The 19,503-nt window shown below is 44.9% G+C and overlaps 1 protein-coding gene across 10 annotated transcripts in view; it reads right to left on the reverse strand.

Annotated features, from left to right (window-relative positions):
* AKAP13 (A-kinase anchoring protein 13) overlaps positions 1 to 19,503 on the reverse strand; it is a 201,514-nt gene that overhangs the window by 17,728 nt on the left and 164,283 nt on the right. For all 10 annotated transcript variants that reach the window (XM_081124333.1, XM_081124332.1, XM_081124327.1 and 7 more), the window contains 9 exons: positions 13,889 to 13,956; positions 12,177 to 12,243; positions 8,283 to 8,418; positions 6,568 to 6,680; positions 5,826 to 5,975; positions 4,982 to 5,232; positions 2,557 to 2,682; positions 2,320 to 2,437; positions 1,322 to 1,570 (listed from right to left, as the gene is read on the reverse strand). In XM_081124333.1, coding sequence (XP_080980459.1) covers positions 1,322 to 1,570; positions 2,320 to 2,437; positions 2,557 to 2,682; positions 4,982 to 5,232; positions 5,826 to 5,975; positions 6,568 to 6,680; positions 8,283 to 8,418; positions 12,177 to 12,243; positions 13,889 to 13,956 — 1,278 coding nt within the window. The remainder of the gene's footprint in view (positions 1 to 1,321; positions 1,571 to 2,319; positions 2,438 to 2,556; positions 2,683 to 4,981; positions 5,233 to 5,825; positions 5,976 to 6,567; positions 6,681 to 8,282; positions 8,419 to 12,176; positions 12,244 to 13,888; positions 13,957 to 19,503) is intronic.

Below are 19,503 nucleotides of genomic sequence, written 5' to 3' on the forward strand. Positions count from 1 at the left end.
CCCTTTCCTGCTTAAACCCTCCATTCTGAACACATTCTTTGCCCCATCCCCATCCACAGTATCAAGCATCAACTTCTTAGTCTGGAGTGTGCCCTTTACGACCTGGCCCGCAGCAGTTTCTATCGGTTTACTCCCCACCCCGCCTGCCACTCACTCTGCAGCCTGCCTGAGAGCCCCAGCTGCCTGCCCTTCGGGGTGGGCCAGGCCCTTCAACTCCAGGCTTCAACTCCACGCCGACTCTGCCCTTTCCACCAGCACCCCCCCATCCTTCAAGGCTCGACTCAAATGTCACTCCTCACCCCTTCCCGGTCCCTCAGTCCAGGCCTCTATTCCAGCACCCGTCCAACCACAGAGCAGCCTCTTCATCCTGTTCCCAGTGTGCGTGGGTGTGGGCAGGGGGTGGGCTGGGGGCTGCTTCATTCACCATCTGATCGCCCGGGGCTTCACTGTGTGGCCTAAGCACAGGGGGACTCTGGCTAAGGACCCCTGGTCTCTCTTGACAGCAGCTACCTAAAGCATGTCTACACCTCACAGCTCAGAGACGCCCATTTCACCACCTCGTGGGGGGGGGGCGCACTGGCAGCGCAGAGGCCAGGGAGGAGACTGGGTACACTCAAGGTCACAGGTGAAGTCAGAGCTGCCATACAGGCCCAGAGAGTTACAGGTTTGATGAAAACAATTATTATTTTTTTTTTTTAAATCAAATGTACAGATGAATTAACAAACCTCATAACTTCCTTACCTTGATATAGCTAATCATCTGAAAACTAAAAATTGAAACCAAATTAAAAACAAATGTTTTATGATCTCTCTTGCTTAGAGGTATGAACATAATAAAGTTTAATAAATCTAGTTGATATGAGTTAATGTTACATTTCGCTAAGGTCTCAGGAGCTAAAAATCCCTCTATCATCTCTTTATAACAGTGATGTACATATTTCTAATCTCAGACTCTGAACTGTCTGAGGGTGTTTCCCTCCATGCAAATGCTTTGCCAGAGATCCCAATCCCAAACCTGTTCCCTTCTCTTGTGTTTCTGTCTTAATCTTACCCCTTGCATTGTTTCTTAAAATCTTCTTTTCCATTTTCCCGACTACATTTCCTTATAAACTTGCTGAATTTACATGATTGTATAAGCTCTCTCAAACTGGTCTGTTCTGATACAAGATTAAGAACAATTAAATGATGGTTGTGCTCCTGAGTGATATTTGGATATGGGCTCCCTGGGAAAAACCTGGTGGTGAGTTTTTAACAAAAATATTTGGCTTTTCCCTGCTGTCCTCTGGCACCTGCTCAGGCTCGGAGGAAACGTCAGGCTCACCTTTCAACCTGCCCGCCGCGTTCTTCAGAAACACGATCCCGTCCCGCACCAGCTTCTTCCGCTTCAGATCCTCCTTGGCGAACATCTGTCCGCTCTTCATTCTCATGATCGACTTGCTGTCTGTCTTTGCGTAAATCTCATTCAGACGTACTTTCTTTTCATAACTTGCCACTTTGCTGTCCACAGCCCCAATCACATCCTTTACCAGGCTCAGGGACTGAGCCAGGTCCTCCTGCTCCACCTCGTTGTCTTAGGAGGAAAGGAGAAGCCTGCTGTCACTGGGGCCTTTCAGGCACAAAGCAGGAGGGGTCCTGCCCTCTCCTCCGTGCCACCGAACCCCCGCCCCCCCCCAAACAGGCACACTGTCACAGCAACACCCACAGACCAAAGGTCACATGCCTATCCCTCTCTTGGGCGTAAGTTTAATCCTCAGGGAGGAAGAAGAGAGAAAGTTTCTTGTTTATCTTTGTTGTACTTGATCTTCACTGTAAGGGCCTACAGGCAGGATTAGCCGGGAGAGAAACTGGCAAGTACGAGTGAATGAGGCAGAGCAGCAATTCTAGCACTGACAGGAAGAACCAGTGGCAATCACCACCCGGTCTAGTGACAAGGGAGAAGTTACTCAGATCACTGAACTATTTTCCCTGCCCTGCAAACTACGAGAGAAAATTTACTTCGAAAGTCACAGAGGTAGATGTGAGTTGTAGAAGAAATGGGCTCAAGGAAACAAGTTACAGAGGCCAAAGAAGGGCCCTTGGAGCTTGGGGGGGGGGGGGGGGGGGGGGGAGAATGTGCCCAAGTCACTGAACTCTTGGAGTCAGTAAGTGGTTCCTTCCCTTGTTGCTATCATCCACCCTAATTCTGCTGACACAGTGTTTCAAGTTTTCATTAGAAAAACAAACGCCACAGTTTTTAAGATAAAGCCCAGGGTCTCTTTTGGACCCACTAGAGCAGGAAAGAGAGCTCCCTCCATAGGCTGCCTGGAAAAGGAGACTCACCTTTGGTACACTGCAATATTCTTTGGAACAAAACAGGGTATTTGGTGATCCGCTGGGTTACCAGCAATATGCACTCTGGGATTCCAAGCCTTCGCACGACTGAACTGCTCAGCTTCTTCTGCAAGGGAGCAAACGACCAGTCAGGACCTGCCCACCACCGGAGGAAGTCTCCGGCTAAACCGACAGTGGCATGACGCTCTGCACAGTGACAGGGACATTCGTGTTTCAGGTCAATACCTTTACAAAGGCCTGAAAACGCTTATCCTTGGTACAAAGGTCTTTGAAGTAGCTCACAGACTGGTTGTGCTGCCCACAAAACTTGCCATATGTCTTCTTTAAGCGCTCCGCGTTCTCGCCTGAAAACTGCACACAACAGACAGAACAGAGCAGAAGTCAGGCCGTAACGCAGGGGCTGAATTCACCTCATTCTGTACAAAGCTGCCAGTCCATTTGTAAAACCCGAGAGCACTTCCCCATAAATTGCCCCAAAAGATTAAAATGGCGCAGCAGCTTTGAGAGTGTGGCAGTTCCTCAAAAAGCCAAGTAACTTAAAAGTTTCACTCCTAACATAAACCCTGTGTCCCCGCAAAAATTTCCATACATACGTTCATTAGTCAATATTCAAACAGCCCCAAGAGGAAATATCCCAACTGTCTATCAAAGGATAAATGGATAAATAAAATGAAATATATATATATGTGAATTTTATATACATATATATATATATATATATGAATGAGATGGAATATTACTTAGCCACAAAAGGAAAAGAAATTCTGATTTCATGCACGCTACAATACTGATGAACACTGAAAGCATTATCCTAAATGGAAAGAGCCAATCACAAATAACACCCACTGCTACATTATATGTCTATAAAATGTCCAGAATAGGCAAATTCAGAGAGATAGAGTGTACATAGTGGCTGCCTAGGGCCACAACAGTTGGTGGTGGGGTCCTACAAATCTTCCAAGACTGTTTGTGGTGGTGGCTGCACAATTCTGTAGATATAGGAACCACCACGGAATTGTACACCTTCAAAGGGTGGGTTATATGGCATATGAATTGTTTCAATAAAGCTGTTACAGACGTTATTTAAAACTGAACACAAACATAGCTATGTGCTGTGTACATAAGAAATGCAAAATGTGTTCTGTGTCATAACCACAGTAATAAAACAAGGAGGCTCACTAGAAGCTTTTCCTTTTCCCCTTTGCCACAGAGAAACTGAGGCAGGGAGATTGTGGGTGATCTGTTGGCATCATGAAGCAAGTGTCCTACAGGGTGATTCTAGCCCTGGTGCACCATGGGGCTAAGATATGAATCCTGCCACCAAAGAACTTGCTAGAGGATGTACACAAATCCAAGGAGCTAGAAACAACACGAATCAAGGTTAGACGAGGTCCCTGTGCAGGTCTGAGGGCAGAGAGAGACACGGAAAATGCTGGCAGGTTTGGGGAGGAAAGGTCATCACTTGGAGAACTCAACAAGCGACCCCTCCCACTGCAAGGCCCTACCTGTTGCGGGGACCTGTGCTAAATACTTGCACTTATTTCATAACACGCCTGTTTTTACCTCTAGAACAGGAGTCCATGAGGCAGAGTTCTGAGGCATATCTACCTTCGTGGTTGCACCTGGTATTTAATAGATGCCCAGTAAATACTTGAAAAATGAATAAATAAATCTACTAATAACTTAATGGGGTGAGGGGTATGAGTGCATGAATACAAGGAAAGGTCAAAATTTCCAATTCTCAGGCACATGTCCCAGCAATTAAGCCTCTGCATCTACCATGGGGCAGAAATTTTCTGGGGAAAAAGAGCTAGTCAGATGGGAGATCACGTCCCTCTGCCCATTAAGATTATACTGGCAAAACTTTAAAAAACGCACACAAACAAGCTTAAACATTAAAAACTGTCTATGCTAAACACATGTAAAGTACCAAAATAATTTTCAGCCAAACTGTTTTTGGAGCAGGACTAAAACCATGCTACATCTTGATGAAAAGACCAGTAAGATATATTTTAAGAAATATTTTATAGCCCAGCCGGGAGTGGCTCAGAAGCTGAGCGTCGACCTAGGATCCAGGAGATCGTGGTTCAATTCCCGGTCAGGGCACATGCCCGGGTTGCGGGCTCGATCCTCAGTTGGGGCGTGCAGGAGGCAGCCGATCAATAGCTCTCTCATCACTGATCTTCCTATCTCTCTCCCTCCCTTCTCCCTTTCTCTCTCATGAGAAATCAATAAAGATATATTTTTTTAAAAAAGGAAATATTTTACAGACAGTTCTTCCTTCAATTTTCTAGGCTCAGGTGGTTTTCAGATAAATGAGTTCCTTTTGATTTGAGGCAGAGGGGGAAGTTGAGACTTCCAACAAATATTTTTTAATTTAAGCTATACTGTTTCTCCTGGTATAAACTCTGAGGAAGAAAAACTGACTTTTACTGAGTATGTACTGTATATGCTAGGTACTTTATATACACATCCCTTTTAACCTTTAAACACAGTAGCAGGAGAGAAAAGCTACTGTCCTCATTTAGAAAAGGCCACTGAGGCTCAGAGAGAAAACCCACTTGCCTGGGTGCACAAGGGTAATCAATGTTACAGCGAGATGTGAGTGCACGGCTGCCGAAGCCCACAGCGGCCCCCGCCCCCCGCTCACCTGATTTACAAGCACATCTCCTATTCTCTTGATGAGAAAGTTCTTTTCATTTTTATCCACCAGGGATTCCTTCTTCCGCTCCAGGATCCTCTGAAAGAACTGGCTGTGGATACTGATCAGCTCGTCCAAACAGGGGAACAGCTTCTCCACCATCTGCTGCTCAAAGAGCAGGTCCGTCACCATGCCCCGGCTGTACACGTCGCTCATGATCTTGAGCGTGCGGACGTGGTGCAGCTCTGTCTGCATCAGCTCTGACGGGGACAAAGCTTGGTGGTCAGGAAGACTCTGCTACAAGGACCCTCACCCCCAGATCGCCTGCTGCTATGATCAGCCCCACTTCGTCTCATGGCTACTCAGAGCCCAATTTTAACTTTAAAACTGGGTCAATAGCTATGTTTCCCTGAAGTGTTTTCTTTTCCCTCCCTTCCTCACATGACTGGCTGCAGGCATACTGGATGCCCTCACCCTCTGGTGGTTTCCAAATTAGTCTTCACTGGAAGTGAAATCTTTCATAACTGACTGTGTTTCTACTTCCTAGAAACAGGAAACAGTGTCTAGCCCCTAGTGTAGTGGAGGAATCAAACTGCCCAACAGATGTCTTGCCAGGCCTGGTGCATAAATAAGCACTCATATTAAATAAAGTGTTCAATAACGTTAAACAGGATTGTTTTAAAGAGAGAAGGAGGACAGAAAGAAGGTCTGTCTCTACACCTCCAAGTTTCATGAGAAAATCTTTGAGATGCTACACAGCTGAAAATTGACTCTCCATAGCCCAATAAATTACCCGATAGAACATTCTGGACAATGCACATCAAATGTTGGCAGAGCAAAGGAAGAATCTCACCATAGATCACTTCTTGCCGCTTGACCACATCTTTCCTTTGCTGTTTCAGAAACTTGCTGTCTACTATCCGACTCCAGGACTCTGCTTCCAGCTGCTTGGATTCCATCTCAAAGTCTCCCATTAGCTGTCCTTCATTCATGTCTGTACCTACTCCTCAGAGTATCAAAACATCAGGATCAGAACCTTGGTCTGTGACCTCTAAAAAGCCTGTGCTTTCCTTGGTGTGATCATTTCCTAGGACACAAATGCTGCACCAATCCCGGGGGTAGTCATAGAACCACACTCCAGGGTGAGTAAAGGATCATCTCTTGTTTGGGAGCGACCAGCTCCATTCAAAGCTTCAGCCAAGAGTGATAAACATCACCCAACTCAAATGTGATTGGGGCGCGATTCCTACCAGAAGTAGGAATTGGAAGGGGCCTGGTAACGCTGCTTGTTTAGGACGGCAGGCTTACAACTGTGCCAAGAGCTAGACCTTCAAGTCCAGGAGGATAAGAAGCCTTTGCACTAGAGTATAACCGTATTAAAGGCAACGGCACCTTTCAAAGGACAGCTACCTAACAACTGGGTATGTTTGATCACCAATTTATTATAAAGCACTGCATGCTTTATAGACAATTTAGAGAATCTAAACAGGAGTAAGGAAGAGACAGGCACTATTATTCCAACAATGCTTCTAGTCTAGGTAATGAAATGGCACAATCTCTACAGGAAATATAGTATAGGCATAACTTCCTCTTACCCTCGTCAGTAAGGGATTCTGTTGACTCATTGGCCTTGACGATTTTATTGAGTGAGTCTGTTGAATGCGACAGGAACTTCCAGGTGCTTGACATGTTCTCATCGTTGCCAACTCTGGGGACAAAGAAAAGCACATCAGGTACACTCGGCTGAGTGCAGCATACATTCTCCAGTGAGGTCCTGGGGCCTGGACAACTCTACCGTGACAGGTGGCCAGATGCACTACCATGAGCGCAAACAAATTGCTTATGTCGGGAGCCCAGCAACAAGAATTATAATGATTAAAAGCACTTAACATCGCTGCAAACTTGAACTTATTGAGCCTTGGATTTTTTTTTAAATGATAGGTAGGAAAAACACTCTCCCTGCAAACGGTGTACAAATTACAGAAGAAACATCTATTTGAAACTCATTGTCTAACCACCGTGCTTTTCCTCCTGTTCCCTAAATAACTAGAGACTGAGCACTTATAATAAACTGTATTCTTTTTTAATTAAAAAATTTTTATTAAATTTACTGGGGTGACATTGGTTATTCTTTTGTTCTCTTGACCCCAACAGAAGCGAGCACAGTAGGCACCCAGTAACTGTCTGTGATATGAGACAGTAGCAAGCCTTTAAAGTCACAATGTAAACCAATTTTGATGCCTTGGAAAAGAAGCCTTTTACATAATGACAATATAAAGAAAAAAAATAAAAATACCTGGAACTTTTTTTTTTTTGAGGAGGAAACAATAGCCAACACAGAGGTTCAAAAATACAGACAGCCTGGCCGGTGTGGCTCAGCGGTTGAGCATCAACCTAGGATCCAGGAGATCGAGGTTCGATTCCCGGTCAGGGCACATGCCCCGGGTGCGGGCTCGATCCCCAGCAGGGAGCGTGCAGGAGGCAGCCGATCAATGACTCTCATCACTGATGTTTCTCTCTCTCTTCCCCTCCCTCTCTCTGAAATCAATAAAGATATATTTTAAAAATAAATAAAACACACACACCAAAAAAGAAAAAAGAAAGACAAAAGGAGATTTACATCCTTGGGTAAGGATTCTCCTCCATCCTAGGCTACGAGAGATGCCAGATTTATGAGTCCTACATTTCATGGGAAGTCAGGCATCTCACCCAGAACAGTAACATCACAATCAGCCCTGCGCTAATCATGAGGCATCAACACTCAGGGGTCATAGCAACTTTTGTAGGGATCCCACAGGAAGCCGGTGCCCATGAGTGGGTGGGAACCTACAAGTAATAACTGGCCCATTATTCAGGCCCAAAGAACTGACCTAAGAGTCCAGAGGCAAGGAGAGAAAACAAATTAAAATAGAAACCAAAAGACCAGGTTCATCTAACCAATAGGAAAGTGTGATGTCTAAAACATTAGTGGTTGCAACTATTCAGAACTAAATCATCTTTTTTCCTATTCCTACTTTTTCTTTTGATTTAGGAATAACCCTTTCAAAACTCAGGGGCTTTAGAAGCGGGGTAATCACGTACAAAAGCAGAGGATAACCGGGCCCAATGATGGTGTTTAAAGGGGATCCTTGTTACAGAATGGCAGCCCTGACAGATCAAAATGTAATCCTATACTCATCTGAATCACTCCAGTGTGCTGCTCCACAACCCATCATCTTACACATTTTTAGTAAAAAAATGAAACTGTCAAATGGTATGATTACACTCATCACCTAGATGTCAACTGTGCTATCTCTGAATCCCCACTCACCCGGCAATGTTCTGTATGGAGACACTTTTGGACAGCGACACGCTCTGCTGGGACCGTCTGTTGGCAAACATAGGGGCGGCAATGGTTTCATCAGCCAGGAGGACTGCGGACCGAGGGCGCTCCTTGGGCTGCGAGGCTGCAAAGGAAGAGAAGACACCAACTGATGCCTCACTGAGCCACGCCCACCAGGACGCACTCACCTGACAAATGCTGAAGAGAAGCGAACTGCCCTAACGCAGATGTGCCCCCAGGCATGCGACTGGGTGAAAAGCTCTATGGAGGACAACTCGACAGTATCTATTAAAATTGTAAATGCCTGTACACTCTGATCCAGTAATTTCATTTCGGGATATGTTTATTCTATAAGATATACTTTGTTTGTGTGTGAAATGACACAAATGAGTATCAAAAGAAGATGCATTAATAAATCATGGTACGCCATGCAATGGAATAGTATGTAGATCTTTAAAAATGAGGACACCCTCCATGAATTCACACAGATGTCAAAGATAATATATTAAGGAGGAAAATAAATCAAGGTGTAGAATAAAATGCACAATGGGCTACTGCAATTTTTTTTAAAAGGAAATAATCCAAATAGGTATTTCCTTTATTTTTAAGAAAGAAACTTGACGGTAAATATGAAACTAAAAAGAGTTATTACCTATAGGGTGGGACTGAAATTAGTCAGCGAGAATGAAGAATTGTGTGAAAATATTATATATGTGAACATTAAGCTAATTCAAACTAAAGTAAGGTTGAAAGAACTGTAAGGATAAAAGGAACCTTAGAGATAACTGAGGCCAGTGCTCTCTGGGGGTACCTGCCAGGAGCAGCTGAGTTGCCCTTAGATATGCAAATTCCCAGCCCCCTCTTCCTCTGGGGGTGGGAACAGGAGGTCTACACATGGGTCGAGCTCCACAAATGATTCTTCCGCACATTGTTCAAGAACACAGATTCTGACCAGAATCCTTGAATTTACAGATGAGGGAAATGCAAAGCTTGTTTAACATCATATAGCTCATTTGTTCTCAAACTGCAAATTTCTCCTGAACACGACCAAAGAGGAACCTGGGGCTTTAATTTTATGCTAAAGTGGTCACACTGGCATTTGGGTAGAAAATGATTTTTCCTTGGTAAGTAAGCTCCTGCCCCAGATATGAACTGCATTATGACTCCATCCCCAGGAGCGTCAGGAGCTGAAGGAAGTAAGACTGGGGCAGCTGTTATGACTTCACAGTATTTCAGGATGTTTTTGACTTAATAAATATCCACAAAATCATTAACTTCCAATTCAAATTCTATTTAGAAAGTGGCACAATAAAATACCAGAACCATGCTACACTATAACACGACCAGATCCTTCCTGCAGGAAGCACACAAGGGCCCTGACCCAACAGAGACTAAGGGCAACGAACAGAAACCAGAATCCGCTCAAGTGTAAGAGCCTGGAGCACACCCTGGTGTGTCAGGAGGGAGTTGGCGACCAGATTGAATCTGATGGAGGAAGAAACCCTGGTTCTTGAGGAACAGTAAGGGTATGGACAGGTCGGGAGGAAAGGCCATTCTGGCGAAGGGACCTGAATGAATGAAGGCAGAAATAACCATGCAGCATTGAGTATTAAGGTAAAAGAGGTAAGGAGGCGGCAAGCGGGATGTGCCAAAGGGGTGGGTGAGAAGTCCAGAGAGCAGGATGAAGTCATCCATGCAGGGCACAGAAGGTTACACGGAACTTTACTTTCACAGAGGGTGAAAGTACCAGCTTTCCCTCGCCTGAAACCAATCCATCTCCACTCAGGTAAGTTACTGCGTACCTCTGAGCCTGCCTATTTGTGATGATGGCGTTAGTGGCAAAAGCTAAGACTTCAGAAGGCCAACTACTAAGTACTTCACAGGGCTGATCTCACTTAAACCTGCCCCCCACCGCTGATACTATTTCACCCTTTTACAGAGGAAAGTGAGGCATGGGGGAGCTTAGCACATGCCCCCGGTTACATGGCTGTTCAATGGAGATGCGGAGACCCCCACCGTTCAGCCCGAAACCACAGTCTGGGCTCCTAACCACGAAACTGCCTCGGCAGAGTGACACGGGAATAATACTGCGGGAGTCAGAGATGATATACATAATACGGCAAATAACAGGTATTTTTAAAAAGATGTTATTTTATCTAATGTGAAAGAAAACAGGCTTCTAAAATGAGGGATGTAACAGAAGAAGAAGTTAAAGAAATGAGACTTGTAAAAGGTGTTAGAATGGGTTGGATCACTGGCTAAAGTGACAGAACTTCTCTCTCATTCATCTGCATGCAAAGTTTGACAGTAACTGGGACTTTGTATATCTAAAGGGAATTCACACTCCTCTGTGGGAGTACAGACTGGTACAGCCCTGCTTGGAGCTATCTGGAAGTGCTTAGAGCAAATAGGTACAGGCAGGTCTAAGAGATAATGTGGGCTTGGTTCTAGACCGCCGCCAAAAAGTGGGTATCGTGACAAAGTGAGTTGCAATCTTTTTGTTGTGGAGGGTCTTGCCTTCAATTTGTAAAAAGGGCAGCATCTGTGAAGCACATAATATAGCCAAGTGCAATAAAACGAGGTGAGCCTGCAGAGCAGTGGTTCTCAAGCCTGAGTGTGCATCAGAACCACTGGGAGGGTTTATTAAAACACAGACCACTGGGCTAAACCTCTAGAATTTCTGACCTAGTAGGTCTGGGTAGAGTCCAAGAATTTGCACTTCCAATTAATCCAGGCACTACACTTGAAAAACGCCACCTTAGGGTAAGTCGCACACAGGTTCCCACAGAGCCAATTAAGATGATACTCTTCACCGCATTATTTATGGCAGTAGTTGGAAACAACTGAGATATCTGTCTTGAGGGGAACTGGTAATTAAAATATGGTATATCTTTCTGAAAGAACACCAAGCAGCAGTCTGAAACAAGCGCTTGCAAACTGTAACATGCATCGATCTCAAAATGATATTGAGTGGGGGGAAAAGCAGAATGGGTATTTTCAGAGATATCCATATGACAGACTAGAAGATATATATCAGACATACTACAGGAGGCCCTAGGGAGGGGAAAGGAGTCCCAGGGGATGGAGGATAAAAAAGGGAAATGTAACAATATTGTATGTTAACTGTAATAGGAAAATAAAAAATTATTAGTAAGAAAGAGGGAAATATATTAAGTATAACCACAGCGGAGCCTTGCAGAGACTGGTGGAAATCTCCCAATGTGAATGGGAGTATGATCTCCGCTATTACGTGGACCACCTGAAGTCTTCGAAAAAGAAAAAACTTCACAGTTTTTAAGTTTAATAAGCAAGATCTCGTTTGGCTCATGCAACTGTGGGGCATAAAAAGCAGATCTGTCAACTTCCTCACTGAAGGAATTTCAAGATGCACAGGGACCACTTGCTTAGACACACAGGGCCACGGTGGTTTTTGTTTTTTTTAAATCCTCACCCAAGGATATGTTTTCACAGATTATTTTTTAGACAGAGAGGAAGGGGGAGAGAGAGAGAGAAAGAAAGAGAGAGGGAGGGAGGGAAGGGAACACTGATGTGAGAGAGAAATGCCGATCGGTTGCCTCCCACATGCACCCTACCAAGGACTGAACCTGCGACCTTCCGGGGTATGTGACGAAGCTTCAACCAGCTGGGCCACAGGGCGTGGCGCTGCCTTTCAAGCTAATACACACGTTAACCAGATAGCCTTCCAAGGGAGTTTGACGGTAGAATGTAAAGCTTCTGGTCAGTAAATCTGCAGCCTTCTATAGCTTACTACAGATAGGTATTCAAATCTTGATTAATAACAAATGAGTATGACATAAGTATGTTTAAGTCTTGAACCCCAGAGTCAGGAAGAATTACGAGGGGGCAGGCTGAGCTACTTACGCTTGCTCCTCATGATGACTGTGGGCAACGAGGACGTGTCATGCGCCTGAAGGCTCCCTTTGGGCTGCTGAAGAGAGAGAAAATAGACACGTGAGGGCTGTTTGTTTGTTTGTTTTTTAAATATATCTTTACTGATTTCAGAGGGAGGAAAGGAGAGGGAGAGAGAGAGAAACATCAATGATGAGAGTCACTGATCGAGCCCGCAAACCCGGGCATGTGCCCTGACAGGGAATCAAACCCCGATCGCCTGGATCCTAGGTCGACGGCTCAACCGCTGAGCCACGCCTGGCCGGGAAGGGCTGCATTTTTTATTTACCTTCTGTCAAGTTTCAAGAAGCCCGGAGGAGAAAGACAGCCAGTTGCTCCTACTTCCCTGCTCTGCCCCTTGCCAACGGTCCCCGCCACCGGCTCTCCTCTGAGCCTGCCACACTGATTCCACAGATGCTCTTTTCACCTAGAATGATCTCGCCTTCACAGGCAGGACACTCTTCTATCTCATGACAATCTGAGTATGGTCTCCATGGCAAAGCCATCCACCAGTTCTCACTTCTCACCTGCGGCAGTGACTGGCACCCCCTCGGCATCCTGCGCACACTGTCTGCTCGTCCACAGTCCCCACTAGCAGGCTGGTCCCTCAGCACCTACATCTATGCCTTTTTTTTTTCTTCTACTTCTCCAGTGACTAGACTAGCATGCGGTTAAGGTGCTAAATAATTCTTAGGTGAAGTATTATTTTTAGTTAAGACTCTTGTAGCATGTAACAGCCACACTTTAAGAAATTACAGACTGAAGCAGTAAGTCTGAGATAATTCATGAGTGAAAACAGGTCACTTCCAATTTGAAAAGGAAATCCCCCTTTTAGGTTATACTCTCTTATACGGGAGATACTATATCTCCTTATTTTTCTCATACATTCACAATAGTGATAAGTCTTATCTGAGATCACAAACTCAAACCCTATGGTGTCAGGCAAGTAACAAATGACAGAGGCAAGTTGTGGGGGTAGGGGGAGGTGGCACTGTGCCTACAGGAGGCAGCAGTCCCTCAGCTCCAGTGGGTGACCACTTGCCATCCATCTGTTCAACATTTAAGGACTGATAAGCCAGATACCAGTACTCTTCAGATGAGGAACAAAAGGACTGTGGGTGACTCCAACACACAGGCTGCCTGAAAGCTATCCCCCTAACCCACACTCTTCTCTTAAGGGCTGCCTGAGAAGCAGTGCACATGATTACACAGTTACTCAGCATGCATGCTCCAAGCAGGTACCGCCAGGCAGCTGGGACTTCCCATCCGGGTCATCTGATCAGAGCCATCTCTATGAACCCTGCGAGGAAAGGGCTGCCAGACAAGCATCTAACCCCAGCACTCCCCAGTCCACCAGCACGGCGAAGCCCCTGACTCCCCTCTGCCGCCCTCAGGGTCCTGAACGAGGAAGCCAGTGTGTGAGTAGCAGAGAAGGTCTGCAGATAAGGCTAAGAAAACCACCCTAACAGTGCCACAAAGAGAACCTCAGAGAAATGCAGACTGAACATGGAGAAGTTCTGAAAACATTTTATTTTCCAAAAGCCACAGAATCCCAAGTGTGTTAATTGGAAAGAGAGTAAATTACTTAAGAGAGAAAAAGCACCAAGTGATTAAAAGAAACAAAACCCACAACCTCAACTCTCCCAGCTCTGAAGATTTTATTGGTTTAGTCAGAAATGTCTTACCTTCATTTTGACTTTTGCACAGGAGGCCAGACTTTCTCTACAGCCTTTATGGACAAAAGCACTGCAATCTGAAAAGCAAAAAAAAAAAAAAACCACCAAGGTGACATTAAGAAGACAAACAGATCCCAGGTTCTGACTTGTGGCCCCAGTAGAGTGAAGTCCTCACATGTCAGAATGTGACTGACAACAGCACAGATTGCAATCCTTCTGGGAAGCAGGCGTGTCATGTCACTCGGAGGAGGGAAAACAGGAGCAGATGTGACTTCTGATTAACAAAGACCAGAAGTCTGGAACTCCTCAGGCAGGAAGCCGAAAGGCTACCAAAACTAAAACTAAAAGTGTCTGCCATCAATATGCAAGTCTGACCACAGTAATACATCAATAAAGCCCCCGTCAAAGGGGCTATGAAATGTGTAGGCTAAGTCAAAGGCAGAGTGTGAATTGGAAAATCTGTTTAGGTCCTTTAACCTGGGACCCACCCCAAGGAAACAGGCCCGGAAGAAAGGTCATGAGAACTACCCGAAGCACCTCTGGGAGCCCTGACTCAAGAAAAAATGGGAGACTTCCTGAAAGATGAAGCAGAGACCACAGTTTGCCAAGGACACGATTTTATCTCAACTCTTATTGTCACTCTCTGGGCCTAACGGCCAGTGATGTAGAAACCCAGCCCTCTGTGCCTCAGAAGGGTCACCGGCGCTCACTGCAGCCATGAAGTGAGAAACCAGAACTGTGCCAGGAAGGCCAGAGGTGGACTAGAAGCAAAATGTCCGTCTGTGGGGACACCCAATGACAACCGCCTCTCCAGGGAACAGACAGCCTGAGAAAATCAACCAGATGCCATTCATTAAGCTACGCTGCACACAGATTCAGGAAGTGCCACAGCTCCTGCCTTTGTCAACTCCCTAACTATGGGTCAAGATGTTCTCTTAGCTCAGACATGTGGATGGAGCAGAGCGGGAGGGCGGGGGAATAGAGTGATGGGGAGGGGATGATACTAGGACGGAGACCGTCAGAATCCCAGACCCCAAAGGCCTTCCCCCACCCCTTCCTCAACAGCTGCTCCTCAGTGCCTACGTGGTCCACAGGTCTCTTCCCTAACGTGACCACTCGCACTGCACTGTGATTATCTTACAGGTTCTCCTCCCCTGGACGCCCCTGCAGGGCAGGGAGCCTTCATCTACTGCCGAATCTTCAGGGACCCTCTAGTGCAGTGCTGGCTCATGGTGCCGATTCGTGTCCACTTTAGACTGCAGTCTAATTCTACCCAAAAAAAGCCAACTGTCACGACACAATCTGGATTACAGTATGTGAGATATCAACAATTTTTTAAAAGGAGCACAAGCCATTTTTTTTTAACGTTAACCAACCAAAAGAGACACCCAAGTTCATTTAGCAATAGCAGCATGAGGAGACACGCTCCTGGGAAAGGTTCACTCGGGAAACCAACAAGAGGGGAAACCGGGAAGGTTTTATCTCAGTCAAAACTCTGTTATTGCTCCCAGTTCTCTCCTGTATTTCTTTATAAACAGTTCCTTATTCTTTAAAACGTATCAATCACATTTGTGATAAATTAAAACAACTTTCAATTAGGTTTTCTTGTCTTATGTTCCAGTTACAAAAGTGCATTTTCTTTCGTTTTGATGAAAATCAGTATTTTAGGCATCTGAGGGCAACACAGGAAGCAGTGGACTTGCTTGAGAACTTGTCACCAATTCTCATCTACAAAACTGAAAGACGAGCACACTGTGAGCAGCACTTGCAGTCAGGCTGCATCTGTTTCCTTCCTCCCAGAGAGTTCCATCATCCCACAGAGAACCAAGCGACGCAGCCTCTGAGCGAGTGGTGCTGTTACTTTAAACAGACATCAGCAATACTCAAGTTCTCAGGCCAATGTTCAAGACAACTCCAACTGATGAATCATAAAGGCAGAAATGATGTTTAAAATAAAGCTTCTAGTAAACAACTTTTCACACATGTTCACTTTTTTGAGACATGTCCCCAAAACCACAACCCAGGTGAGTATTTAATATGCTCTATAATATGGTCACAAATCTTAGTGATACTTTGGATGGACATCTGCTTAACAAACTCAAGTACCTACTTGAAAACCACTCAACTTGTTTCCAAGCTGCCCTGGACTCAGTTCACAGCAAGGGTTTTAGTGGTGTGCGTGGGTGATTTAGAAACTGTGGCCCCGCCGACATCAGCCAAAGTCATGAGGCTAAAACCTTACTCTCTGTTTTGGAAAATAGACATTTACCAAGAACACAAGAATTGGAGACAAGGCTAATACATTTTCAAGCTCTGTGCCACAAACCATATCTTGTTGTTAGGGAGGGCAAAGAATTATTTGGCCTCTTGTTTATTTTTACAGACGATTTCCTAATAGCAGTAAGCAATATGCCTTCATTTTTCAAAGTTCTTCAAAGAGGTCTTGGCACAGAGGCTTATGGGAACATAGCCGAATCCTAATTAGACTCCTCTCAACTTAAAAAGCAAACAACCCAGACTTCAACTTCTTTTGCCACCAGTGGGAGAAGCAGCATCGAACAAAAGGGAAGAAAGGAAACCCCGCAGCACTGGGGAACTGCTGCTTTTTTGCTCTCTTCAACCTCTGCCATCAACCAACTCAACCCTTCGGTTAACTGCTATATACTGAACATTCTTTCTCTTTCAGCAGAAAAAAAAACAGCCCATCAATGAGACTCTCTTAAGAAAAGAGGCTTTATAACGGTTAAGAGGAGTGGCCAGACCGAAATGAACTAAAGTTCCAGACGGGAGCGAACATTCAGGGGCTGCCCACCAAAGGAAGGACTCACCTTCTTGAGTTCTACAAAGTCAGGGCCCTGAAGGAAGGGGTTTTGTGATAACTCGTCCATTGATCATTAGTTCTCATTGTTCTACTTAGTGGACAGATCTGAGCAGCAAAATCAATCCGGTGGAAATCCAGGTTAAAGAAAGAATTACATTACTTATGGAGAGAAAGGTGCATCCTTCCAATCTAACCACACAAACTAAAACAATACAAGCAACAAAAAACACTTAAATATGAGCAATTTAGAAATGCATGCTCTAAAATTCTTTCTGCCATGTCCTGTTAAACATCTCTGCGGGGAGAGAGGTTGCCTGGTCTGGACGAAAAGAGCTTAGATACAAAGGCCTGGCAGATGCGCCTGAAAGCTGGGGTAGCAGCCACAGTGCCAATGTACAGACCAAGAGGAAGGCCACAAAACAGAGCCAGATCACCTGAGCTGAAGTGCTCATGAAACAGCAGTTTTCATAAGAACGCTGGTAAACAAAAATGAAACAAAATGCTGCAGTGAGATGGGGAGCTGATTTGAAACATGTAGAAACATTTTTTTTCTGGCTTATTGTGGCTAAGGATCATCACCAAGTTCAGACATCTAGGACTTCAACCTGTACATTGGTATTTTTAAGAGAAAATAAATAAAATTCAGTTAATTAGAAAAGAACACAAAATGAAAGTGCTCTCTCCACTTAAGGAAAAAATGACTTTATTAGGCTCGTCTTTCAAATCTCCCTTTTCCCTAAACAATGACTTCTTTTCTTTAATCAATCACTTGTATTTTACTATTTTACGTAAGGAACGTAGTCCTGATACTGGAAAGATCAGAAAACGTCTATCTAGAAAGCTGTCTTTCCAGATCAAACCCAAAGCAAAACCCCAACCATGACACATAGTCTAAACTCTTAGGTTTCCTACTTAGATTGCAGCTGGTCTACTTGTTTATTTTTTTAATCAAGAGAAACAGCCGACCACAAAAGTACTCAGAAGCTGCTAACACAACAGAAAATGAATCAACAATAATCTCAATATCATTTTACATCTGTTTAAAGCAAACAAAACAGAACCACTGGCCAGATCCAAAAACCCAAACATAACAGATTCCTCTGAAGGACTCCGCCAAGCATTCCAAAGACCACATTACTTGTGGCCGCTGGAAAGAACAGCCGCCTGCTCAAGGGAAGCTTTACGTAACTGGAGAAAGGAGAATTGAAGGCTCTGCTCTCCTCTCCCCATTAAGGGGACCTGATCCTAAATCAAGAGCTGAGTTTTGGCTAAAAAAAAAAAGCAATGAAACACAACAAAAAACCTGCCAGGTTTCTCCTACATTACTCTGAGGTCCTGATGAGGGGCTTCAGTCTTTGCTCTCTGTTGTCCCCCCGCCCCCCGGAGTAGGCTCCAAAGGACCTATGTTGGAGGCTCTGCTCCTTGCCTTTCCCGGTGTCTGTGATCATGACCATTTCCACCTAAATCAGCATAAGGGACTCAGCTTTTAATTCCAGTGGAGTCAAGAGATGTTGATTTGCTTTAAAACATGATGTCCTACTGAAACACTTAGTATTTGCATGCAGAAAAGAATCTTAAAGTGGACTAAAGACATCTGGCAGCAGGTGAGTGCCCACCATCACATCACCATCACACTGCACAGCTGATCTTTCTAAACCACGAGTCACACCCGGCTGAGAGCTGCTCACGGCACAAGGCTCAGGGCTCAGAAAGAGTTATACGAGGGGAAGCTGAGAGCACAAGGGAGGCAAATGACCAACTGGAGGGCTGCTACGTTTCTTGAGACTCCTGGGAAGATCCTGAACATGAGAGGGGATGGAGGGAAGGGAAAAAAAGATACGAGTCACCACAGTACTCATGTTTTCCATTTCCTGCCGAGATAAGAGACGGTGCTTCATACACACAGGTACTCACTGCAGGCTGTTCTTCAGGAAGCTGGAGAGAATCAGCGAGTTACATTACTGCTTTTGCTTCCTTGGGAACATGACCACACGCTGTTCCTTTCCTCTCAAGCCTTGACTTCCCCTCATCTTTTTGTAAGTGGCAGGCTGAGCACACTGTCACATGCCGACCTTAATGCCGCCAGTAAATGCTGAGCCCATTTCAGCACTGCCTCTGGAGCTGAGTGCTAAGCTACAGCTGAGGCAAGGAGTGCCTCGGTTTGAGGGGCGCTGGTATGCAAATTTAAAATGTATTTTTGAACCTTAGGTGCATAAAGGTAACAATCAGGCCCTACCAAACTGTTCCTTTCTGAGTCTTTCGATTTCATACTGCCAACCAAGATATACGACTTCTCCATGTTTTTCTCCAAGACCAGTGCTCCCCACATGGAGAACAGGTACTTTGCAGGAGGGATTCACAAAGTGATTTTTCTGGAAGACAGGAGGCAAAGTTTACAGCTTTCATTCATCCTGGTTAAGGAGAAATGGAGTTACTGTATGGGCTGATATGTTGGTGCCTCACTCAGCCTGTCTGCTGGGCAGCTCCACTTTACAGGTGACACTAGAGGTTTCCAGAGGGAAGAACAGGCACCTGGAGGGGGGCTGGGATGTGTGACAGAGGCACCCCCACTTCCTCATTTCTTTGCACTTGATGCTATGAGAATGGAAGTTTATAGGTGCTGAATAAGTGAACTTATGCATCATATTTAGTGTCCAAATTCCTGCAAAGAAACTATGACTCTAAGAGTGAATATAAACAATATTAATAACCAGCAAACAAGAAAATAGCAAATCTGACTTCTCTTATTCCCAGAATGAGCTCTCTATAAGTATAGATAGGGCCTGTATGTAATTTTTTATGT

Source organism: Miniopterus schreibersii (assembly GCF_964146895.1).
Source record: "Miniopterus schreibersii genome assembly, chromosome: 22".
NCBI classification, from domain to species: domain Eukaryota; kingdom Metazoa; phylum Chordata; class Mammalia; order Chiroptera; family Miniopteridae; genus Miniopterus; species Miniopterus schreibersii.